At 52.6% G+C, this 24,041-nt stretch overlaps 1 protein-coding gene across 1 annotated transcript; it reads left to right on the top strand.

Annotated features, from left to right (window-relative positions):
• Positions 1-1,165: 1,165 nt before the first annotated feature.
• On the top strand, positions 1,166-22,719 carry TMEM72 (transmembrane protein 72). Its single transcript, XM_019953638.2, has 5 exons — positions 1,166-1,532; positions 16,317-16,383; positions 18,080-18,151; positions 19,666-19,805; positions 21,147-22,719. The coding sequence occupies exons 1-5, from the start codon at positions 1,463-1,465 to the stop codon at positions 21,575-21,577; spliced, it is 780 nt and encodes a 259-aa protein (XP_019809197.1). The 5' UTR covers positions 1,166-1,462; the 3' UTR covers positions 21,578-22,719.
• The last annotated feature ends 1,322 nt before the right edge of the window (positions 22,720-24,041 follow it).

Below are 24,041 nucleotides of genomic sequence, written 5' to 3'. Positions count from 1 at the left end.
TAAATCATACTTTTTTTTAACCTCAGTCTTAAAGATCACATGAACACAGAGCTTCTTAAACTCATTCAAAGTGGGAAAGGAGTGTGAAAAATACGAGTTCTTTATGAAATCTTGGTCAAGTTAATTAAATTAAAATAATTTAATAGAATATTTCTTATATGAGGGTACATACATTTTCAACAAAGAGAAAAGCAAAGCAGACTAAGCCTGATTTTCTATTGTTACTAGAATTTGGTCTGGGTTTTGGCTTTTTGTTGTTGTTTTTTTGGCGTATAGTTGCTTTATAATGTTGTGTTAGTTTCTGCTGTACAGTAAAGTGAGTCAGCTCTACAAACACATATATCTCCTTTTTTTTTTTTTTGATTTCCTTCCAATTTAGGTCACCACAGACCACTGGTTTGAGGGGTTTTTTCCTCCTAATTTAGTGGTTGTTTTTGTTGTCTATCCCACAGGGGCAGAGGCATAAAATATTTCAGGAAAATGTCTGGAAGGAAGATGAAGACTTGATAGAATTGATCTATGTCAGTTAGTAAATTAAAAATTAGTAAAAGCCCACCATTGTCCAGTTTTAGAAGACAGTCTCCTCCAAGCCTCCCTCTGAACATGTTTTGAGGACCATCAATCCAGCAAACACTCTCATTTGTTTCCTGCAAAAGTTACCAAGGCACACGCATATCTCTGGGCTTCCCCAAGGTCACTCAGTTAATTATTGACATAGAAACTCACCTCCCAAAGAATCATAGTAATTTCCCACATCACCTGTCAGGGGTACGTATCAGGGATGAAGAAAATTCTGTGTGTGGCATGGGCCTGAGAGCATGTCTGGTCAGAGTCCGAACGTGCCACAGACTTGAAAGCTTTCTAATCCACCTATGCACAGAAGAACAGAAGCTTGGGACTCCTTTCAAAAGTTGTTTCTGGGATTTAAAGACACATGCCTCTCTCCCATACACACACACAAACACGAAGCTGCCTGCACATCGTCCCCACCAGACACTGACTCTCAGACCCTCAGGCTTGAGGCCCAGGTGTGACTCTCTCTGGGCCTTTCTGTTGCCCAGTAAGGAACAGCCTGGGCTGGCTCCTCCGCTGACTCCCTCCTCCCAGCCAGAAACAGTTAATTGCCAGCTTCAGGCTGCCTCCAGCCCAGCCCTAATCGGCCTGATCTCCGGCGGCCACGCTGGGGCCGCGGCAGCTCCAGACCAGGCCCTGGCTGTGCTGAGTGGTGAGGGCATTCTTCCAAGGTAATGATTAAGCCGAGCACCTGGCAAGCTGGGAAGGTGAGCGCTATTCACACCTCGGCCAGGCTGAGGTGGCCTGGACTGGTTTGGGAAGGCAGGCCCAGGGTGCACAAGCCCAGAGCTGGCAGCCACAGCCTACCGCTGGACACGGGCAACCTGCAGCCTCTCGGGCTGGAGCTTCCACCACCCGCCCTGCTGGGACCCTGCCTCGCCCGGGCACCATGAAGCAGCAGGTGTTCTGGACGGGGCTGGAGTACACCTGCCGGCTCCTGGGCATCACCACCGCTGCAGGTAAGACCCTGCCTCCCCCTCCGGCCCCCACGCATGGGGCACAGCACACAGGGCTGCCCAAGGGGCGGGCGCCGGCCATGGGGGGTGGGCAGAAACACCTGGCCACATCTTCACCTTCTTCCCCCAAACCCCAGAAACGCTCTTCAGGGTAGTGGCAGATGCAGTGGGGTGAGCCTGGGGCTGGGGTCCAGGGTCACGGTACAGAATCCCAGCTTGGCCATGTGACCCGCCATCCATGTGACTTTGGGAACCCTCAGCATTGTCATCTGTGAAATGAGTTGAGGGCCACCCGCCATCCATGGGACTTTGGGAACCCTCAGCATTGTCATCTGTGAAATGAGTTGAGGGGCCGCCCCGCCTTCCTGGGGGCTGTTGTGAGGTGGATGGGGGAGACCTGAAGGTGAAAGTGTAAAGGGCCAGGCAAAGGTAAGAACCGGACTCCTCACTGTATGGGCATGGAAATGGTCAACGGAGTGCACCTTGTTTTATTCTAACCACAACCCACTTCACAGAGGGAAGCTACACTCGGAGATCCCAGGCTTCCCTTAAAGCACCATGGGTTTGGGGAAGAAACAGTTCCCCTTGCAGGGCTGCTGTTCCCCACCCAACCCTATCTGGGGGCTGCTTGGCTTGCTGGGAGGACAGATGGTTACAGAAGAACCTGAGTAGCTGTGACTCCGAGCTCTGCCTGCTCACTTCCCCAACTCAAACCTGGTCCTGAACCCGGTGCCCCCTGCGTGGTCAGGACCTTTGCTGGGAAAGTGAGCAAGCAGCACTCTGAACCCCTAGCTCTGCGCCCCACTGAACTTTAAAGACCAGGAAGAGACACCCACTGCTGATCAAGTCCTTGTTTTCCCACTGCTGCTCACAATCCCACTGCTGATCAAGTCCTTGTTTTCCCACTGCTGCTCACAATCTCACTGCTGATCAAGTCCTTGCCTTCCCACTACAACTCACAGTCTTACGCATGCATCTTGGCAAATGGGAAGCGGCCCCCAGCTGAGCTCAAACAGCGCTAGTCCCTGTCACTCACCGATGCATGACCTGGGGAAAGCCACCTGGGTGCTCCGGGTCGTGCTTTCTGGTCTTTATGATAAAGATAACTGGACCTGCTGGCCAGGTGTTTTGGAAGATCAAGGATGCATGAACTGAGCATAGCTAAGTGGAACTGAGGATATAAGCCTCTTGAGAGAAGCCCTAGGACATACTTCAGAGCTCCAAGGGGATCTGTGTCATTCCCAAGGTAATATGCTAGCAAACAGACTTTTCTCGCATGTAACCCTGAGTTAGCACAGGGAGGGCTGTCGTCAGTGGTCTAATCCCACCCATCCTGTTACAAAACAGAGCACTAAAGTTCAAATAGGGGTAGTGACCTTGCTCAAGGTCATGCTACAAGCCAGGGGGACAGCAGACCTGGAACCCTGATGCCTCGACTTTTTAAAAGGCCAGGACTCTGGCCAAAGAGCTCCTTCTTCCCAGGGTAAGAAGCCCTGTGCCCCAGGGGCACTAGAGGGTCCAGAATTGCTCTGCTGAGGCTTCTGGGTAAATGCACAAATGGAGGCCTCAGCTCCAACCTCTGCTGGAACCATCATGAGGCCTGGACCTGGAGGAAAGAGCCCCAGGCCACCGTCCCAACCAGCCTGGGGGAGGGATGGCCTGGACCTGGAGGAAAGAGCCCCAGGCCACCTTCCCACCCAGCCTAGGGGAGGGAGGCTGGAACCGCCATGAGGCCTGGACCTGGAGGAAGGAGCCCCAGGCCGCCTTCCCACCCAGCCTCGGGGAGGGAGGTTAACCTGAAGGGTTTCTGTGTCTGGGGCTCGACCCTCTACCACTGCTGGTCTGGTGGAGACCCTGCCATCCTCTAAGCCTGGGTTTCCAAATATGTGAAATGCACCCCTTTCATCTGTCAGAAATCACAGTGACACTTCTCCCTGTCTTTGCCTGGAGGGGAGGCCTGGCTCCTGTTGGGAAGCTGTTTTAAGAGGTTTATAAACTTCTAATGGATTAGCTGCAGACAGTTTAAAAGTCTGATTTATCTCAGCCAGTGGAAGGGTCTGCAGCTACACACATATAGCACACACACACACACACACATACCACACACACACACATACACCCACACACACACACACACACACACACACACACACACAAACTGCACCTCTGAACCACAACCCTTATCTCTTGCAGAAAGCCACTGTTAATGCAGAGGATGGGCCTCCCGCTTGGTTTTGATATAGAGTCCAGGTTAAATATAGGCCACCATATTGCTTTCTAATGTCCAGGCTTTCCAGAAATGGTGTTTTGGGGCTTTCTAGAGTGCTAGGAGCAGGTGGGAAGCTAGAAAGAGGGGTGTTAGTTATCTTAGGAAAATCTCAAGTTTCTTTCAGCATGCCTGAACTGCTGACCTATTTCCAATGTGTGAGATCTGCAAATTCCTTATTCCCTTAAGCCTTTTTTTTTTTCTTGAAATCCTCTGTTGAGAGGTCCAGGCCTTGTGAATAGGACCATTGCTGCCAGAGGGGAGATCAGACTTGAGACAGAGGCTGTCACTTTGCAGAAACCCTGGGAAACCTAAGTAGCCCTGGTCCCCCTGTGCGAGGAGCCTGAGTTTCCTGGAAACTAGGAAAAGCGTGTGACCCAGGTCACCTGGAGTGTCACCTGCAGGGCCCAGGCAGCTCCTGATCCAGCAGCCCCTCCCGGGTTTCCCTTTCCCTCTGCAGAAGGATCTGAGGCTGTCAGCAGCTCAGAAGGTCCCTGGCCCTGGGGACACACACCAGGGTGGCAAGCCCAGCAGCTGTGGCCAACGCATGCCTTGTGCAGGGCTTCTTGGCTAAGCTCGCCTCTTATTCCCCACTCAGCCCCTCTAAATGAAGCTCCACTAGGCTGTCCAGGGGTCCCACAGGCCACTGCTGCCCCACCCCCGGCCAGCCCCACGAGTGCACAGAGTATTGCCACTGCCAAACAAGGGCACCCAGGCTTCGCAGATTTCACCCCAGACAGAAGCATTTTTAAAATCAGAAAATGAGACTGTTCTTGCCTGTGGATCAGTCGTAAGTTTCCCAGATCATCGCAGACCCACTTCTCCCCGTTTACCATGCGCTTGGCTAGCATCATTCATCGGTGCCCCTTCCCTGGCCATGGGAGGCACGGGGAGTCCCTCCTTTGCTGAGATGTGGCACCAGGCACTCAGCACATGTGACTGGCTGAGGCCACCCTACCAGCCTAGTGCCTCCACCACCGGTCCATCCTGACCCGGCACAGCCTCAGGCAGGTGCGGTCACGGTGAGAGTGGATAGAGTTACACTGAACAAAGGGAGGTCGACCAAACACTTCCTAACTCTAAAGACTGGCCTTCTTTTTCTCTGCAATATTATATGATCGATTTTATGGAATGAAAGATTTGTTAAATTCTATAGCACTTTACAACTTTCAAAAGTTTCACACACATGATTTCGTACAATTCCACAGTAACCCTTCGTGTTTCTTTTGCCTACTCCCCTATCGCCCTTCTGTCTCCCCCCTGGTGGCCATCCATTCGTTCTCTATGTTTGTAAAGTCACTGATATGGAATCCAGCTACTCACGCTCTGTCTTTGAATGATTACCAAGCATGTTTGACCAGCACCACCATGACTATCTCCAGCCAAACTCCCTCCTGGACCTCATCTGGGGACAGACAAATCTGCACACCTTTCCAGAGGGAATTATCACAGTAGGAACTTCCATGTATGTGTGCAGAGATACCTGACTGACAACAAACTCAAAAGTCAATTATTAATTAAAGTCACTGTCGCAGACCTACCAGTGTCCATGAGGACCCAGCGCTGAGCTAAATCTCATTTGACAAATGAGGAAGTGAAGGATTAGAATGTTCAGGTAATTTGGGAGAGGTTAAACAGCCAGTGAACAGCAGGTCTGGTCTTCCGGGTGGCGCAGTGGTAAAGAATCCGCCTGTAATTCAGGAAACATGGGTTTGATCCCTGGCTCAGGAAGATCCCCTGGAGGAGGGCATGACAAGCCACTCCAGTATTCTTGCCAGGAAAATCCTATGAACAGAGGAGCCTGGCGGGCTGCAGTCCACGGGGTTGCAAAGAGTCGGACATGACTTCGCGACTGAGCACACTTGCACAGAGCGGGTCTGGTGTTGGAGCCCCAGTCTGCCCATCACCCCGCAGTGATGCAGCAGGACAAGAAGTCCGGAGTCCACCTAGGGTTCATTCAACTGGCAAACGTTGACTGAGTCCCCACTTTGTGCAATGTAGGCATGTGGATTAAGATGGCATGACCTCTAGCCTGGAGAAGTGTGTCTGGGGGCTGTCCGCACACATCTCCCAAAAGGACACCACACGGCCAACAAGAAAATGAGCTGGCTTGAGACAAAGCCATTTTAAGCAAATCCTGCTGATCACAAATCAATGTGGGATCAACCTGGGGTCGCTTGGGAATTTTGTTCTGTTCCAGGTTCTTGACCCGTTAACCTCTTCTCTACATAAGCTACGGAGCTGCATTCCTGACAGCCCCATGCCTTGCACAGCCCATTCAAATGGAGACTTGGCTTATTAATATAGAGGATAAAGGAAGCATTTAAACCTAGATGTTCTCATTATTTTTTAAAGAGTACAGCAAATGCATAGTCTGACTTTAGTCCTATTTAAAGCCTTTGGAAGAAAAACAACTGATGCTTCTGAGACAATCATCTTGGGCCCTTCATACTAATGTCCACCCTTCTTAAATGGATGTCCCTGTGGCCTTCCTCCTGCCACCTCTGGAAGCTTCACGCACTCCAACAGTCTGCAGGTGGATTTATTACCCAAGCAAGACCTTACTGTTTTCAGATCTTATAGGTGGATATAGACTGTTTTCCACTCTGATCGTCCCAATGAGCAAATGAAATATCCCCATCTTTGCTCCACCCTCCTACCATTAAGTGAAAGTGAAGTAGCTCAGTGGTGTCTCCAGGCTCCTCCATCCATGGGATTTTCCAGGCAAGAATACTGGAGTAGTTGCCATTTCCTTCTCCAGGAGATCTTCCTGACCCAAGGATTGAACCTGGGTCTCCTGCATTGGAGGCAGACGCTTTACCGTCTGAGCCACCAGGGAAGATGCTCCTACCATTGGGAGATAATAAATTTAGTCCAAGCATTTCTCTCTTTACTTCTTTATGCCTATGACCTCCTTATTAGGGGCTTCCCTGGTGGCTCAGACAGTAAAGAATCCTCCTGCAAAGCGGGAGACCCAGGCTCGATCCCTGAGTTGGGAAGGTTCCCTAGAGAGGGGAATGGTTACCCACTGCAGTATTCTTGCCTGGAGAATTCCATGGACAGAGAGGAGCCTGGTGAGCTACAGTCCATGGGGTCACAAAGAATCAGGCACAACTGAGCCACAGACACTTTCACTTCACTTTCCTCCTCCTTGGAGTTAGAACAAAAAATCCAGAAGTCCACCTAAGACTCATTTATCTGGAAACCATTGGCTGAGTTCCCGCTTTGCACAGTGTGGACACACAGATGAGAATGGTGTGACCTCTAACCTAGAGACGTGTGTGATCTGACCAGGGGGACAAGCTAGTAAATACATATCCCAGTGCCTAGCTCCGAAGCATAGTATTTGGGAGGGTGAATCTGTGTCCCTCTCTACCACTTACTAGACATATGACCTTAGCCATGTCACCTAGCCATTTTAAATGTCAGTTTTCTCACCTATGAAATAAGGATAACAAGTTCATCTACCTTCTGGGGTCATGAGCATCCAAAGAAACAATGACTAGAGCAGCAACCTTCACGGCACATAGAGTCTCACTCAGCACCGTCTAATTTTAGAGGGATGTGTAGGACATATGGACTGCACAGTGTGAGCTGTGGGATCTCCTTGCAGGATGGAAAAGAAAGATAGAGGAAAGGAATAAGCTAACATATGATCCTTGAGGCTAGAAAGGAAAAGGGGGCTATACTGTGAAAGCTCTAACCCTGAGTCATATTTTTCTTCACGTTTTGAGCTTGGGCCATTGAGATCACCCCACAGGACGCTGGTTATTCCTACACGATGTGTAGTGATGAAACCAGAGGAAAGATGGTAGCCTCATTATACTTTTCATGGACTAACCGTTCTTTTAAGATTATTCTTTAGTCTGTGCAACCAACTGAAGAGAATTATCATCAAGAAGGAAGGTAGCCAGAAACTAACAGCTGACACTGGGGCTGTCCCCAAGCCTTTCTAGCTTGCCATAGGCCTTGGTAAAGATCCGATTAAAAAAAAAAAAAAAAACATGGTATATGCAGCAAGAACAGAGAATAATTGGAGGCATGGTCATTGTTTCCTAATGCCAGGAAAGCTGCCATATGGAAGGTGAGTGAGCAGATACATTCTCTTGGAATACAAGAAAGCATAAGAATCAAATACTTGAGCCAAACACTTTGATTTGAAATCAAAACCTAGAAGAAATTTCTTTTGTGGGTTTCTACAAGAAGGATGTCATTCTGCATCCAGGTCAATATCGTCAGCAGTGTCAGTGAAAGTCCGTATGTCCCTCCGTGTAAACGATGTCACCGGCAAAAGGCAGTATATTGTCCCAGGTGGTGTCTTAACCTTGACTCTTATAGCCCTGAAGGAAGAGTTAATACTCTGCTACACAGCCCTTCCAGAAATTTGAAAAGGAGAAGATGGTTCGCAAGCTATTCTATGAACTGGCATTATTGTGTTGTCAAAACCAGATAAAGAAATCACAAGACCACTGGTGACCCAGTGGTTAAGACTCTACTTCCAGGGCAGGGGGCACATGTTCAGTCCCTGACTGGGCACATGCCACATGGTGTAGCCAAAAAAAAAAAATTTTTTTTAAGGATACACACAAAGAAAATGATTCAAAAAGGTTAGACTTAAATGTAAAACCCAAGACTATAAAACTTCTAGACAATAGGATAAAGCCTTAGTGATGTGTTAGGCAGAGATGTTTTTAGGTACAATATCAAAAGTCCAATTCATAGAAGAACAAATTGATAAACTGCATAACTTCAAACTTAAAAACAGCACTCTTGAAAATATAATGTTAAAAGAATGAAAAATAAATCAACATAGACATGATGATAAATAAGTACATGAAAAAATATTCCACATCAGTAGTCATTAGGAAAACGCAAATCAAAACCACAGTGAGATACTACCACATACCTATCGGCAAGGCTAAAATTAAAAAGACTCACTATACCACATGCTGAAGTGTTGGCAAGGATGTGGAACTCTCATGCACCACTGATGGGAATTTAAGATGGTACACTCACTATGGAAATGGTTTGGCAGTTTCTTTAAAAATTAAACATACACCTACTGCGTGATCCAGGCGTTCTGCTTCCAGGTATTTATCCAAGAGAAAAGAAAGTCTATGTTCATACAAAGATTGTACATAAAGGCTCATAATATCTTTATTTGTAATAGCCCAAACTAGAAACAACCCAAGTGACAATCAACAGATAAGTTATAAACCAAAGTATATATCCACAGTACTCAGCCATAGAAAGGCATGAGCAATTGATACTATAATATGAATAAATCTCAGAATAATTATGATGAATGAAAGTCGATAGCAAAAAAGGAGTACATCTTGTACGATCCCATTTGTATAAACTTCCGTAAAATGCAAACTAATCTCGAGTGACAGAAAACAGATGAATGTCTCCCTGGGAGTGGATGCGAGGGTGCCCAAGTGGCACTAAAGATTAAAAACCCACTTGCCAATGCAGGAGACTTAAGAGACGCAAGTCTGATCCCTGGGCTTGGAAGATCCCCTGAAGGAGGGCACACAACCCACTCCAGTATTCTTGCCTGGAAAATGCCATGGACAGAGGAGACAGGGGTAGGCTACGTTCCACAGGGTCCCAAAGAGTCAGACACAACTGAAGTGACTTGGCAAGAACGTACGCAAGGGAGTGGATACAAAAGTGGGAGGGTAGGGTTACAAGACACGAGGAGGCCTCTGGGTGATACACACGCTCATTATCTTGAGTGGAGTGATGGTCTCCCTAGTGTATACATATATTAATACTTAGCAAGTTGCACATTTAAGCACATGCGGTTCACTGCATGTTAACTATGCCATGATAAAGCTGTTTTTAGTAGATGTGTCAGCTATCTATTGCCACAATAATGCTGTAAACCTTAGACATGCAGCCATAAGCTGTGTGTGTCTGCAAGGCATGTGGAACCTTGGTCCTTGGACCCAGGATCAAACCCACATCCCCTGCAGTGGAAGCAGTCTTGACCACTGGATGGCAAGAGAAGTCCCCAGAAATAAGCTTTTATTGTTTGCACATCTGGGCGAGGAGGCTAGGAGGCTCTGCTCATGCAGACTGAGTGTGCTCACCTCTCTGAGGATCAGACAGCTGTTGGTCCATCTACACTCGCCTTGGCTGGGTTGATAAGGCCGCTCATGCTCCAGCAGGCTGGCATAGACAGCCTATGATAACGGCAGGGGCACGAGAGGGTAGGTCCGGTTCCCAAGTCCGTTTCACATCTGTGCTTCCCTGTTACCTGACAATCCTGCTGTCCAAAGCAAGACACAGTGCTGAGCTCAGAATCAAGGGGTGAGGAGAAAGACTTCTCTTTAGTGCAAGGGACTGCATTGGCATATAACAAAGGGTGTGGATCCCACGGGGATGAAGACTGGGGAGGCATCACTGCAACCTGCCAAGGTGCTTTGGCCAATCTACAAGGCCAGACAAAATATCTTCTTGGGTGCTCCACTATAGTCTAAGACAGAGGATCTGGTAGAGAAAGAGGATCCTGTTGCCTTCAGGACATTCTGCCTAAGCAGGCATGTGAGTGTGATGGAGGGCACGAAGGACCACCCTGCACTCTAATCTCTTCTACTGAATATCTAAAATTTTCTTCTATAAAATCTTGGCCTCTTCTCATAGGTCTCTGAACCCTGGTTCCTAGGTGTCCGTTGAATGTCTCTCAACACCCGAGCAAACTTCCCCGCCATACTTAGAATCTGCCACAATTCCTTCTAAGTTAAGAAGCTTGCAACTACTCCCTTATTGTCTCATTGGATTCTTAGCAGCTAGTTCCTGCATCTCTGGGTTCTTAGAAATGGTGCAGATATAGCTTTCAGGTCTACAGTCAGCTGCGACCCCTTCTGAACCATCCCCAGCCGTTGCCGTCAGACCAGTGTTTCCCTACAGAGATGTCCCTACAGACATTAAGACCAGTAGGAGATATGCCATTGCTGTGGACGAAGAAAATCAATAAACACAACGCGGGGTGTTAAGAGGCACCTTCAGCAGCAGTGAGTACGACCTTCTCCCCCAACTCCCCAGGCATCCAGGGCCACGGCCACTGCCTGGCGTGGAAAGTCAGTCAGCACGGCCTCTAGTGACCTCTGAGGTCAGTCAGCACGGCCTCTAGTGACCTCTGAGGTCAGTCAGCACGGCCTCTAGTGACCTCTGAGGTCAGTTAGCACGGCCTCTAGTGACCTCTGAGGAGTGTCCTGCATTCTCGCCAGGACACTGCACTGAGTGCAGTGAAGTCACTCAGTCGTGTCCAAATCTTTGTGACCCCACAGACTGTAGCTCACCAGGCTCCTCTGTCCACGGGATTCTCCAGGCAAGATTACTGGAGTGGGTTGCCTCTCCCTTCTCCAGAGGATCTTCCCAACCCAGGGATCAAACCCAAGTCTCCTCATTGCAGGCAGATCCTTTACTGTCCGAGCCTCCAGGGAAGCCTGCACTGAATGTGAGACAGGCGTCAAAACCCAACCCAGTGGCCGAGTCCAAACAGATAAGCTCCAACCAGCCCTGATGCTGGCCCTGAAGCAAAGGAAGCAGAGGTCAGAATTTGTGGAGACAGCCTCTTGGCCATTAACCTTAACCCAACCCAGACAGGCCCCAGCCTCAGGAGCACATGGACACTTAGCAGGATGCACAGAGAGGCTTACACGCGAGATGTAAAGGTAGATGGGGCTTTGGACCATTTATATCAGGTGAGACTGCAGAAGGGATCTGCAAGACAGGAAAATCAATGAGCAACATTTGTATATGGAGAAGAGCTCTTGAGCCACAATAAAAACATGTATTAATGGAAGGAAAGGATAAGAATAAACCCTCCCCTTCCCTCATGGCTACAGATAGGAATGCCCTGCCTCTCCTAATAATGCTATTAACCATCAACTACATTTGCACAACACTCTATAATTTACTGAGGCTCATAGCCAGTTATCATGTTTTATGATCCCCATTTTCTGGAATAGGAAGCAGACAAGGGAGTTACCATTTGCGTGAGGAACCGGATGCTGCTTTTCTGATCAAGCCTCCCATTCTCTTTGCCGCAGCCCAGCACATCCACCCACACTTCTGTCCAACCACATTCTGGGACCAGAGCTTTGAGATGCCTGGAAATACGCTCTGCTGTGTGCCTGGCCCAGGCCTGCACCACAGGTGTAGAATCTCTGATCCCTGCTAAGGCTAATTAGAACAAACAGCTCAGGATGGCAACTCAGAAGAAAGCCCTGGCCTCTGGGAGAAGAAAATACTGTACTGAGGTTGGACACAGACCAGACAAGACGGAGAGAAATCAGAGGCCAGGGGATGAGATGAAGAGGCCAGGCTTGTCCACAGATGCTGATTATAACAAGACTCCAGGAAAGATGCCTCCCCAGGGACTGTGAGGGAACGTGAGATGGAGCGGTGGGACAGGCTGTGTCGGGGTGGGCTTGGAAAGTGGTTCTGTTGGGCTGGGACCAGGGCAAGAGGACCCTACAGGATGGGTGACCAGGAGGGACGGAAGGAGTCTAAGGCCCCTCAGTGGGAACGTGAAAGCCCACATACCACTCCACCCAGTACCCCTACCACCTGCAGCACGAAGAACGATGCAACTCAGGACCAAGGCTGGCCTGGGGCAAGTTTTCTTATGGAGACGTTGTCATAATGAAGCCTTGATTCGGGAGGCATGATGGCACTCGTCCCCCATCTGCATCCTCAGCTCTTCCGTCCCCATCCCCAGCTCATGGCGAGAGCCGCAGCGTCATTTGTTGGGCTGAGTGGCTGATGTAGGTTGGCCCATTTACTCAGAGCCCTGCAAAACCACTGAAGATGAGATGGAAGCACAGTCTAGGAATAGCTGCCGGGAGACACCATGCAGCCTGGGCAGGCAGCAGCCAGGCAGAAGCAGGGTCAAGGCCACAAGCAGACAGATGGGCACAGAGGAAAGGAAAGACTTCACGTCTGTCAGTACTGCCGCCATGTCAGTGGTCAGCCTCTGAGAGCAGGAGCCCCAAAACTAGGAGGACCAAGCGGGGGAAAGACTTCACATGTGTCAGTACTGCCGCAGTGTCAGCGGTCTGCCTCTGAGAGCATGAGCCCCAAAACTAGGAGGACCAAGCGGGGGAACCTTGGCCCCAGTGTCGACGGGCCTTATAGGCCTCCCGTGAGAATCCCCTGTGGATCTCTTGGCCTGAGGGGTCATGCTCCCAACGCCGGCCCCCGCTCTCCTCCTCCAACCAAAGGCCATTCCTCGGTCCCTGGGCTTGCAAAGCTAGCATGTTTATTCTTGGTTGAGAGCTCTTAGAAGGGTGACCTCACTTCCCTTGCTCCAAAATGGGCTATCTGAAGGCTGGGAGAGCTGAACAGGCCAGAGTCAGAGGGAGGAAGGAACTCATGTGTCTGGACCACCTGACGTCTCTCAGCACAAAACGCATTATTTTCCCCAATCCAAGCAACGACTCTGGGAGATATAACTAATTCTACACATTCCTCACACGGCAAACCCAGACCAGATGGGCTAGGGAGGGCCTGTGCACTAAATCTCTTCAGTCATGTCTGACTCTCTGTGGCCCTATGGATCTAGCCCACCAGGCTCCTCTGTCCATGGGATTCTCCAGGCAAGAATACTGGAGTGGGTTGCCGTGCCTCCTCCAGGGGATCTTCCTGACCCAGGGATGGAACCTGCCTCTCTTATGTCTCCTGCATTAGCAGGTGGGTTCTTTATCGCTAGCGCCACCTGGGAAGCCCCGTGGGTTAACTATCCACAATTACCCACTCAGAACCAGGAACCCAACCCAACTCTTTTTCCTATTGTTATTCTCATTTTTTTAAATTTTCTTTTTCTTTTTTGGCCTCACCGTGCAGCATGGCAGACCTTAGTTCTCCAACCAGTTCTCAAACCCACACCCCCTGCACTGGAAGTGCAGAATCTTAACCACTAGGGCGTGAGGGAAGTCCCTGTTACTCTCATTTTTCAAGCTACAAACAAGCACTGCCTCTAGAGTGTTCCTGAAATGCCCCTTTGACTACTGATGCTCTGTTTAAAGACATCAAAATAGCTCTCCATGTGCCAAAGGGGTGCAAGTTAGGGAAAGGGGCTGAGTTCCCAAGACCTTCTCCTGCCATCTGCTGGTCATCCACCAGGACCCCGTGCAAACGTACAAAGACCACAGAGGTGAATGAAGGCCCTGCCTCACCCCAGAGGTGAACAACCGTAAGAATCGCCTTGGGCAGACGGTCCCTTCCCCCAGGCCCTGGGTGGGAAGATCCTTACCTGGGCTGGGCTGTGTTCTTGTGCCAGAAATTGAGCACCTGTGATGTGCTTGGCTTTAATTAACTCACTGAGTCCTCAGAGAGATCAGCAGAACTATTAGCTGGCAAGTGTGAAACTGAAATGCGGGATCTGACTTAGACATCCATGACTGGCTGGCTGATTGGTTGGCTTTACTTACACTCTCTACGCCTCCATCACCTCTTACATGAAATGAGGGTAACAGAGTACTCTCACATAAAACTGTTGTGAGGACTAAATAAGTTGTGTGGTACGCTAAGTCGCTTCAGTCGTGTCCGACTCTCTGTGACCCGATGGACTGTACTCCACCAGGCTCCTCCGTCCATGGGATTCTCCAGGCAAGAATCCTGGAGTGGGTTTGCCATTCTCTTCTCCAGGGGATCTTCCTGACCTAGAGGCACTTGGGAAGCCCCTTAAATAAGTTAATAAATGCAAATGCTGGAGACAGGACAGAAAACATAGTGAAAACTAAATACATGAATATTTGTTGCATCACACACACACACTGCCTCACACACACACACACACACTGCCTCACACACACACACACACACAGGTCCGCAGTGGAAACCAGGAAATGGTCCATTGCCTGGAGCTAGAATTCTCAGTTTTGTTTTGTAGGTCCTTCACTTTCTAGATGCGTCCTTGGGAGAACCACGCAGGTCACTGAGCCTCATCTCCACCTCTGTAGAAGGGGGCACGTGGAGCTCCCTGAGTCATGGGGCCCTGGGGGGAAGCAGAGCGTGTACACGCATTGTAAGTAATCCACTGAGTGCTCCACAGGTTATGTTGACACTGCAGAGGGTCATGACGCTTCAGGGCATCCCTGACCCTTAACCTGGGACAAGCCAGAAGTCAGTTACACTTGACGAGGACACAGGTGTGGTGTTCTCCACCGCCCTGGCCCTCAAGCACAGGGCGCACCAGAACCCAATCCCTAAGGATACACTGTATCCCCTTCCTAGATGGACGAGCTCTGTCCCCTTCTCCCTAAAGTACTTCTGCATCCCACCGCGAAGTGAGGGGTGGAGGGCTAGCGGCTGAGAGACTGAACCCTGCGTGTCAAAAGTCAGAATTCTGCAGTGGATCGAGAGCTCAGGTGGCCCAAGCATGGGAGCTTACACAGGGAATCCACCAGCGGAGGGAAGACGCACCACTGCCCAGGGAAGCCGCCCCCAGTGCAGCAGAGACAAAGGGCCACACGCCAGCAGCTAAGAGCAGCAGCCCGGCCCTCACTCTCTGGGGGGCAGCGAGGTGAAGCCACAACTTTGCAAATACCAGTGTGGGTCATCAGAGCCTACAGAGAGAAATGTAGGGTGCATGGGCTGTAACATGGGATGCAGGGACTGCAATAGGGTGCATGGACTGTACTCAGGTAGGGCCAGAAAGAGATCTGATCCATGGGTCACTACGGTGGGAAGAACGTCTCCAGACAACCTGTATGCTGTCTGTGGCGTGTGTCCTTCCTCGGGCAAATGGGTTGGCGCCACGGCTGGTTGAGTGAAGCCATGAGAGTGAGGAGACAGCCAGGACCCAGCAAGTCCACAGAGCTGGGTCTGAGATGGATTCATCCCGGACAAATGGGAGTTCAAGTATTTGAGCACAAACACCAACTGCCAAGAAAAGGGAGGAGGCGAGACGAGGCTGAGCCGCATCTTGTGTCTGAGCAAAACTCCAGGGACTTCATCAGCACTGGGTCCAAAACGATGAGCCAAGAGTGTTCAATACAGCGGCCAAGCCAGCAAGTGAGAACGAGGCCACGAACACAGCAAGAACAGTGATCTGGGCAAGGGAACGAGGTGGGGGCGGGTCCCACGGCCAAGCGCCGAGGCCCAGACACACAGCACCCATGGGTCTACAGGATGGTGAAGGCCCTTGAAGCCACTCCACATGGAGGGCAGCTGAGGAGCCTGGGGCTCGGGGCCTGTCTGTGGGCTGTTTCAGGGGGCACTCGGGGTGGCAACGTGACCAGTGTGGAAGAGGACGGGCATCTTCTCTGGGGAGGCTGGATTAAAAGGCCTCTGGGCTTATGCATAAATGCCCTCCCATTCCCAGAGACCAATCCGGAAGTTTCCTTGCCCTCCTTCCCAGCCATAGCTCCCTGTGCCACATGGAGAAGAGATCCCCTGACTCCCTGTGCCCAGGAGATGGCTCACTCCATGGCCAAGGAGCCTCCGCAAGGCAGTGCCATGGCTGGAGCCCCCAGGCCCACACTTCCCTCCTCTTCCTCCTCCCTTAGTGCTGATCGGCGTGGGCACTGAGACCTTCCTCCGGGGAGAGTTCAAGAGCCTGGCTTTCTACCTGCTGTGAGTATGTGTGCATGGGCCCCTCCCTGCCAGTATGTTCTAGTCCAGCTTACCCCAATCCTTCTGCAGAGATTCACCTGCAGCACCTCCCCGCATCCCACACGAGCTCCACTCTGTACCAAAGGCGAGAGGAGTATCAGGGGCTTCTGGAATATCCTCGTGTTTGGAAAGGACTTTAGACAGATCATCCCATAAACCAACCAATCAGCATTCCATCCATCCACCCCCCATCCACCCACCCTTCCACCTACCCGTCCATCTCTCCACCCACCCACTCCTCCACCTACTCATCCATACATCCATCTGTCCATCTCATCAATCATTTCCTTATTCAGCAAACATTAAGCAAGCTCTGTTTTTAGAGAGATGGGAATCGGTTCAACGGACTCTCCATTTGAGCTCCTCTATATGCCAGGCACAGTTAAATGTTTTATTTATGTTATGTCCTTTACCTTTGACAGAGTTATAGAGGAAGTGCACATTATACAGTCTGCTTTGCAAATTAAAAGAATTCAGAGGAGTAAGCAGCTCAGCCCACATCACCAAGCCCAAGACCAGCAGGGCCCAGATTGATCCACCCGGGGCCCCTTAGTTTCTCAACCTCAGCCTTTCTCTTCTGCCAGATGCCTCTGCAAACGCCCCCTAGTGGGGAAAAAAAACCTGTGCAGGGTGAGGAGAGCCTGGGGTCCCTTCCCCGCCGGTCCTGACAGCCCAGCTTCTCAGCAGGCCACCTTGAGGGACCACCATCTGCCTGCAGCATCACCAGGCTGCATCCCCCGCCCCACCTGCTCGCAGCCACACCTGCCCGCATCACTGTGCCCTGGTCTGTGTCCTAAGGAGCCCTCCCCAGGGCTGCTCCTCAGGGCACCCTCCTTGGTTTGCAGTTAATACATGGATCACACCCATCAGCTCCCAATCCCATCCTACCCTTCCGGTCCGTCTCCACTCTACCACTCCAGCCACTTAAGACTAGGTCCCTCTGACAATCTTCAGTGGATCCCACAGCCTCCAGCCCACACTCCTTTGTCATCCTCTGGCCTCTTCCTTATTTCTTATCCCTCAGTTTATACCCCAGGAACTTCTGAGTCTTTCTCAAACTCACCCATGTCACCACCCCTCTAAGCCGTTACTCCATTCTGTAGAGCACAAGAGCACCTTCCCAGTCACTCCAGCATTCCCAGAGCATGGCATTTTTCCCTGCATGCCTCCCGAGCCTGGAGCCCCCACCAGACAGAGTGGCTTTCCCTGGCTCCAAAGGCCTTCCCTGGCTCACTGAGCCTGTCCCCAGCCACTGTGCACTGTCCTCCCAGAGCCCAGAAGCAGAGCAGGCCTTCCTCCTGTCCACATGGCTGCCTCGCTCACCCACAGTCCTGGTGACCCTGGGTGGATGGATGTGCCTGCCAGTGTCCCAGCAGCAGTGTGGGGTCAAGGTGGTCCCGCCGGCCTGTGGGTCCCTCACCGCCCTCTGGGCCCCGGCCTCCACCCCACGCCCACAGCTAAGGCCCAGCGCAGCCCAGCACAGGGCCTGGCATCCAGGCAGCTCCTAGTGGCTGTTGGCTGGATGGCAGGATTCGGTCAAGAAACTACCGGTCAGTTGTTCAGCTATGCACAGAAGCCCAGGAGGCCAGGGCGCTGTGAGGACGCTCCCAAGGAATGTGAAGAGCGTGTCTGGCCTCCCTCACCTGTCTCCACACAGCTTTACAGGAGCCGCCGTCTCCGTGAGTGAAGGGGCCTACTTTGTGGCTCAGCTGCTGTCTGTCTGCTTCCAGTAAGTAGCCGCTGGAGCTCCCCCAACACCCCCTTCCCAAACACCCCAGAGGCCTCCACCTGCCAGCACACATCTTCGAAGTGTTCCGCTCCTGGAGCAGCGGGGGATGGTTCCCTGCCGACCCTGCAGTGAGCCCCAGCCCAGACTTGGGCCCAGGCTCATGGGGCTCAGTGGCCCCCTTTACCCTTCCCCCAGCCAGGGAGTGGACTGACACACCCATCACGGGCTGACCCCACCCAGAGTCCCCTTGCAGAGTCATCCTCATCCTCCGGAAACAGCCGGTCACCATACCTGCCAGCAACCAGGGGGCAGAACCCCACAGAAGGCCAGCTTGGAGCACGCAGAGCTGGGTTTGAGAACTGACTCTGCCTCCTGCCAGGACGCAGGGACGAGGCCAGGCCTTGGCCTCCAGGCCCACTTGTGGGGAGGACGGCCGAGCTGGCAGGGGCGGGGAGGCCGCCGGCCGCACCTGCGCTCAGCTCACGGAGGCCGTCGCCAGTGTGGCAGAGGAGCAGTGCTGGGTCGCGTCCCCAGGACCTACAGGGCTGGCTCCCTAGGTGGTCAGCGTGAGGAGCCAGGCTTCAATCCAGCTGTCCTGGCATCTTGCAAGGCCACTGGCTGCCCCCAGGGGCACTAGCCCTGAGGCAGAAGCCTCCCCCATTCCTGCGGAACACCACTGCTAAGGGACCCTTGCAGCTTCCCGGGGCAGGGGAGGGTGCTGCCCTCACCCTAAGGGGCGCGTTACCCTCTCTGGACTTCCTCCATCCCCACCCTGGGTTTGTAGCAAAATGATGACCACCAGGGGGCGCCAATGGACCACGGCAGAAGGCTCTGGTCCCACGTAACCCGCCACCCCGTGCAAGCCTGGGCTGTGTGCGACGCCGGCTTCAGGCCACGTCAGAGCTGAAGGAGGTGGAGCTAAACGCAAACACTGACTTCCTCTGCAACTTGGCGGGAGCATCCTCAAGGAAACCTGCGCAGCATCAGACCGCCAGGCCCGTGGGGTCCCTGCTGCCGGTTAACAGAGAAGCCCCTCCAGGCCGATGCCACCTCAGGTCTAGGCAAGGCCCTTTGAGCGGGGAGCAGCTGGATTCCAGCCCGGTCGCCCCTGTGTCGAGTACAGCGCACAGCCCTCCAACCGTCCCAGCCAGGGGTCCGCTGGGCTGCACGCCGTCCCCACCACACTGGGGACTTCAGGGAGCCCCTGAGTCTCCTCCTCTCTTCCCACCGCCTTTGCAGCCTCCTGAGAGCATTAGCTTCCTCCCGCTAGACCAGACAGCTGTGGCTGCACGGCCTTTCAGAAAAACTGTTGGAGACCCTCTGGAGGCTCAGGCAAGGTCCCCTAACTGAAACCCACAGTGAGGAGTTCACGTCCTGGGAGGACCTCAACCAGGGGCCGCTGCAGAGAACACTGCCATAACGGAACCCAACCCCAGACTCAGGGCTTTTTACATTGCGGGGACTTTTCCGGGCGCCTCCCTACTTCCTGCCAATCCTGGACTTCCTCCCCGCAGGTGCCAACCAGGGTCCCTGGCCTACAGAGCAAGAGAGAAGGCCCGCTGGCTGGGCTGCTTCCAGAGGTTCCTGGCCTACATGCTGCTCTCGGTGGCCTGCTTCCTCCACCCTGTCCTGGTCTGGCATGTGACTATCCCAGGTAGGAGCTCCAGGAGGTAGTGGAGGCAGGCAGACTCCGGCCGAGGGGAGGCTCTGAGCAGGAGGGTCTGAACCCCCTCTCATGGGCCTCCAGCGATGCTGGCTCTAGGGCCCCACTGGCCTCTTCCTGGCATAGATCGCAAGGATCAGGAATTGATCAAGAGGCAGGAACATCCCAGGAAACGCATTTTTCCTGCAAATGTCCAGAGGTTATACCCACAAAAGCGAACTGACCTTTTCTCCAATTCCTGTGTGTGATCTGAGCTTTCAGAGGGAGCGAGATGATCACTTCTCCATCCAAACCCTTGTGTCTCCTTAGCCCCTACCCATTCAGGTCCAAACTCCTCAGCCTGGTTTGAAAGGCACACTAAATGGGACCCCCAAAGGCCCTCAAACCCCTCTTCTTATCCCTCTACTCACCCTGCTAGCCAGCCCAGTTTTCTGACCTCAGAAGCCAGAAATGGATGCTTCTACCTCCTGGGTTTCAGTGATGAGTTTTTCTGCTGGGACACTTCTCTCTCCTCCCTAGCTGTGAAAATTGCACCCCTCCTCAATACCCATCTAAAATGCCATCTAAAATTCCTGGCATTTGAACCCCTTTGGAAACGAGGTTCAAAGGCAGAGCCTCCTCTCAGGGCCACTCCAGGCAGCCTTCAGTAGAGTCAGACTCAGCACTGCCACGGTCAGAGTGAGCCACAACCTCCTACCTTTACAGAGGGTGAGATACACAGGCGGCTCCGGCCCTGGCAGGCAGGAGAGCCACCTTCACGCCTTCCTCTGGACATAGAGGGGCTCCCAGCAGGAGACAGGGGGCCTCTGGCCTGGAGGCTGCGTGAGGGGCCAGGGAACACTGTGGCGGCTGCACCCAAAGGGCTTTGCAACTCCCTGTGTTTACTGGAGGCAGGTGGTAGTAAAGGAGGTTGTCCCCACTCCCAGGAATAGAAGGCAGCTCTGATCCAACCTAGAGTCCAGGTTGCTGAAGGCATTGCAGGTCCAGACACAGCAAGCCATCCCTGAGAGGGAGGCCGAGCACAGTGCAGGGAGGACAGGCAGGAACAGCACAAGGATCCACTTCCTGCACCAAGAGGGCCTCAGGCACAGGGCCTCCTGGCTAATGGTCACGGTGAAGACCCCAGCACAGGCTGGCCCCGCTGACATCCCCCGCTGGCCAGGCAGCAGCCTGCCACAGGGTCTGATGTGGGTGTGTGAGGACAAGTTAGGTGTGTGGGCTGGAGCTCTGGGGGCCTAAGTGTGGCTGCGCAGGCCACCTGCGCAGGGACGGTGGGCATCTGGCTTTTCTCGAGGATGTGTCCAGCATCCTGACCTCCCAGATCTCTTCCAGGCTCTATGCTCATCATCACCGGTCTGGCCTACTTCCTGCTGAGCAAGCGGAAAAAGAGCAAACCTGCAGCAGAAGTGCTGGCCCCTCCTGAGCAGTACACAGACCCCTCCAGCAGCGTGGTGAGCACCACCGGTTCTGGGGACACCGAGCAGACCTACACCTTCCACGGAGCCCTCAAGGAGGGACCTGGCTCCCTCTTCATCCACATGAAGAGCATCCTGAAGGGGACGAGGAAGCCCAGTGCGCTCCAGCACCCAGACACACCGACGGAGCTGCCTCTGGAGCCAGCTGGCTCGCTGGCCAAGAAGCAGGTGCAGTTTGAGGACAGCGTGGTGAGAATCAGCCCGGCCCTGGCAGAAGGCCCGGATGATGGGGACAGCGAGCCGGAGGAGACCACCTCTGACACCACCCCCATCATCCCGCCCCCCTAGACCCCACTCTTCCTCTCTGCCCTTGCGAGCCCCGGCCTCTTCTGAGCTGCTTTTTCCAGGCTAGGGGATGCTCAGCAAGGAGTCTGCATAGATAGATGGTCCTTCCAGGAATTTCCTGGTGTCCAGGGCCCCTCGGGGGAGCTCAGAGTCTTCACCGGTCAGCTCTTCAGGGGTTACCAGACATCCTCATGGTGGCTGGGCCTCTGGGGCCACTGGGCAGCAGGACAGGTCCTGTGGAGACCGTGGGGGCAGCACAGATGATGCTCACGCTGCCTCGAGCCCTCACGGGTTCCTCCCTCCTGGACCCAAGCCGGAGAAGTCCTGGTGCTTCCCTGAAGGACAGTATCACTCCCACCTCACACAAGGCATCAGCCCAGACGTCCTGGGGCTTCTTTGGCTCCTGACACCGGATCCTACACTCTACACTGGCATGGCCCAGCTCCTCTCTGATGGCACACCTCAGCTCTGCAGGCCCAGCAGTGCTCTGGCAGCTCATACATCTCAAAGGCAGGTGCTGACGACTGCTGTGGTCCCAAACTCCAACTGAGAGTATTCAGGACGGGAAGCGGGGAAGGAAGGCAAGCTGGCAAACCCCCAGGGTGGGAGCAGCACCGAGCAGTAGGCCGCATTCTCTGCGTGCTCCGGTGCTGGCGCCCGGCAGCAGAAGTCACAGAGCCACTCAGGGAGACAATGCAGCTCTGTGCTCACTGCAGGGAGAGCTGGGCTGGGAGAGCGATGCTCATTCCAGAAGCATCACTGAGGGCTCCCCGTATCCCCACCACATGGGTTCTCAAGATTCCAAGCAGATGATGTAAACTAAAAGAGACTGTGAGCCGACAGTCTTCAGCCATGAATGCCAACATACAGGACAAAAAGCCTGCTGTGTGCAGGGGCCACACAGGTGGTGTCTTGCAGACTCACACAGCTTGGAGACACGGCTCTGGCCTGCTTGCTGACTGGTAGCAGAAGAGGTGAGAAATGTATGCTTGTTCAAAATGGGAGAGAAGGAAGGAAGAGCAGGAGAAAGAGGGAGGATAGGGGAGTGGGCAGGCAACAGCCCAGCTCTGCACCTCAGGGCCACGGAAATGACAGTCAACCCAGAATGCACAAATAAAGTTGAATCAAATATTCAGTTAAGGAAACTGCAATGTATATTTCTAAAAAGTGTTCTGCTCCTTCGGGTGGTTGCAAGGCAGAACAGACGTGTTATTCTTCATAAGCAATCTTAATTAATGAGCAGTTACCTTATAATGCTTCCCCATTCGTGTGTGTGAGCAAACACTAGGCTTCTGCAGAATAAACCTTAGAGCACCTGCTTTGAGGTTTAGGTAAGAAACATGTGCTTATTCTTGTACACTTTTCCACATTTCCTACAGGTTATTTCACAAATGTACGGAAATAGCCAACCAGAAGCTGGCATCAGTGTGGTGCCTAAACGCAGCAAGTGTCCCAAACAAGTAGACTCCTTCCGGGGCGGGGAGGGGAATAGTTCTTCTGTAAAACCAAGTGAGAAAGGATACTCTCATGAGCCCTCAAAGGTGGAGGCTGCAGAGTTGTTTCTTTAGCCGCCACTAAGGAGGAACTTCAGGAGTCACTGTCTGGGGAGAATGAGTAATATGGATCGTGGGGATGTGTAGGCAGGGATTGTGCTGGATTTGTAATGGGCCAGGGTTCTCAGGCTGGCCTGCTGTGCACCCAGGGTGCCCAAGTGGGAAGGAGTTAAGGTCCCCACCTGTCTTGGGGGGCTGGGGCAGAGGTGATAGGCAGAGACACCCTCACTGCACAGGCCTCTAGGGAACACAACGCTCCTGCCCCATTCCCAGCCCAAGTCAGCTGAGCTAGATCCATGACTCGGTCTCAGTAAGCGGCTGGGAAGCACAATCTCAGAGCCTTCAGACCCCTCAGTTTATTAAGAGATGTTTAATAAGATGTTTAATAAGATGTTTAATAAGAGATGTCTGCTATGGCACTGTCCGCGAGGTGGGCACTGGGGGGTCCGGGTGATATTCTGAAACCTCTAGGTCTCCTGGTGGGCTTCCCTGGTGATTCAGACAGTAAAGAATCTGTGTGCAATGCAGGACACCTGGACTTGATCTCTGGGTCAGGAAGATCCCCTGGAGAAGGGAATGGCTACCCACTCCAGTATTCTTGCCTGGAGAATTCCACGAACAGAGGAGCCTAGCAGGCTACAGTCCATGGGGTTGCAAAGAGTCAGACATGACTGAGCGACTAAACACTAGCACACTAAGGCTTCCTGGTGCCTGCAGTCAGAAAGGGAATCTGCTGGGAATGGAGCATTGGGGGCTCAGGTGACCATGAGCTCACCCAGGTTAATAAGGCAAAGTTTTTGAGCCCTCTTCTTACTGACCCCACCCCCCCTCCAAAACAGGCTTGGTGAGGTCATTCAATAGCCCAGAGCCCTCATCTCTGTCCACAGACCAGGCAAGAAAGCAGCACCTTCCTC

The sequence above is a fragment of the Bos indicus genome, chromosome 28, assembly GCF_029378745.1.
Source record: "Bos indicus isolate NIAB-ARS_2022 breed Sahiwal x Tharparkar chromosome 28, NIAB-ARS_B.indTharparkar_mat_pri_1.0, whole genome shotgun sequence".
NCBI classification, from domain to species: domain Eukaryota; kingdom Metazoa; phylum Chordata; class Mammalia; order Artiodactyla; family Bovidae; genus Bos; species Bos indicus.
Note: the sequence above shows the minus strand (reverse complement) of the source record. Positions and strands in the feature narration are given on the sequence as shown.

Bases quoted from the DNA above. Each gene is read 5' to 3' on its own strand.
- TMEM72 (XM_019953638.2), top strand. From the start codon at position 1,463: ATGAAGCAGCAGGTGTTCTGGACGGGGCTGGAGTACACCTGCCGGCTC. The intron at 18,152-19,665 runs GTAAGTAGCCGC...TCCTCCCCGCAG, and splicing joins CTGCTGTCTGTCTGCTTCCA to GTGCCAACCAGGGTCCCTGG. The intron at 19,806-21,146 runs GTAGGAGCTCCA...GATCTCTTCCAG, and splicing joins CTGGCATGTGACTATCCCAG to GCTCTATGCTCATCATCACC.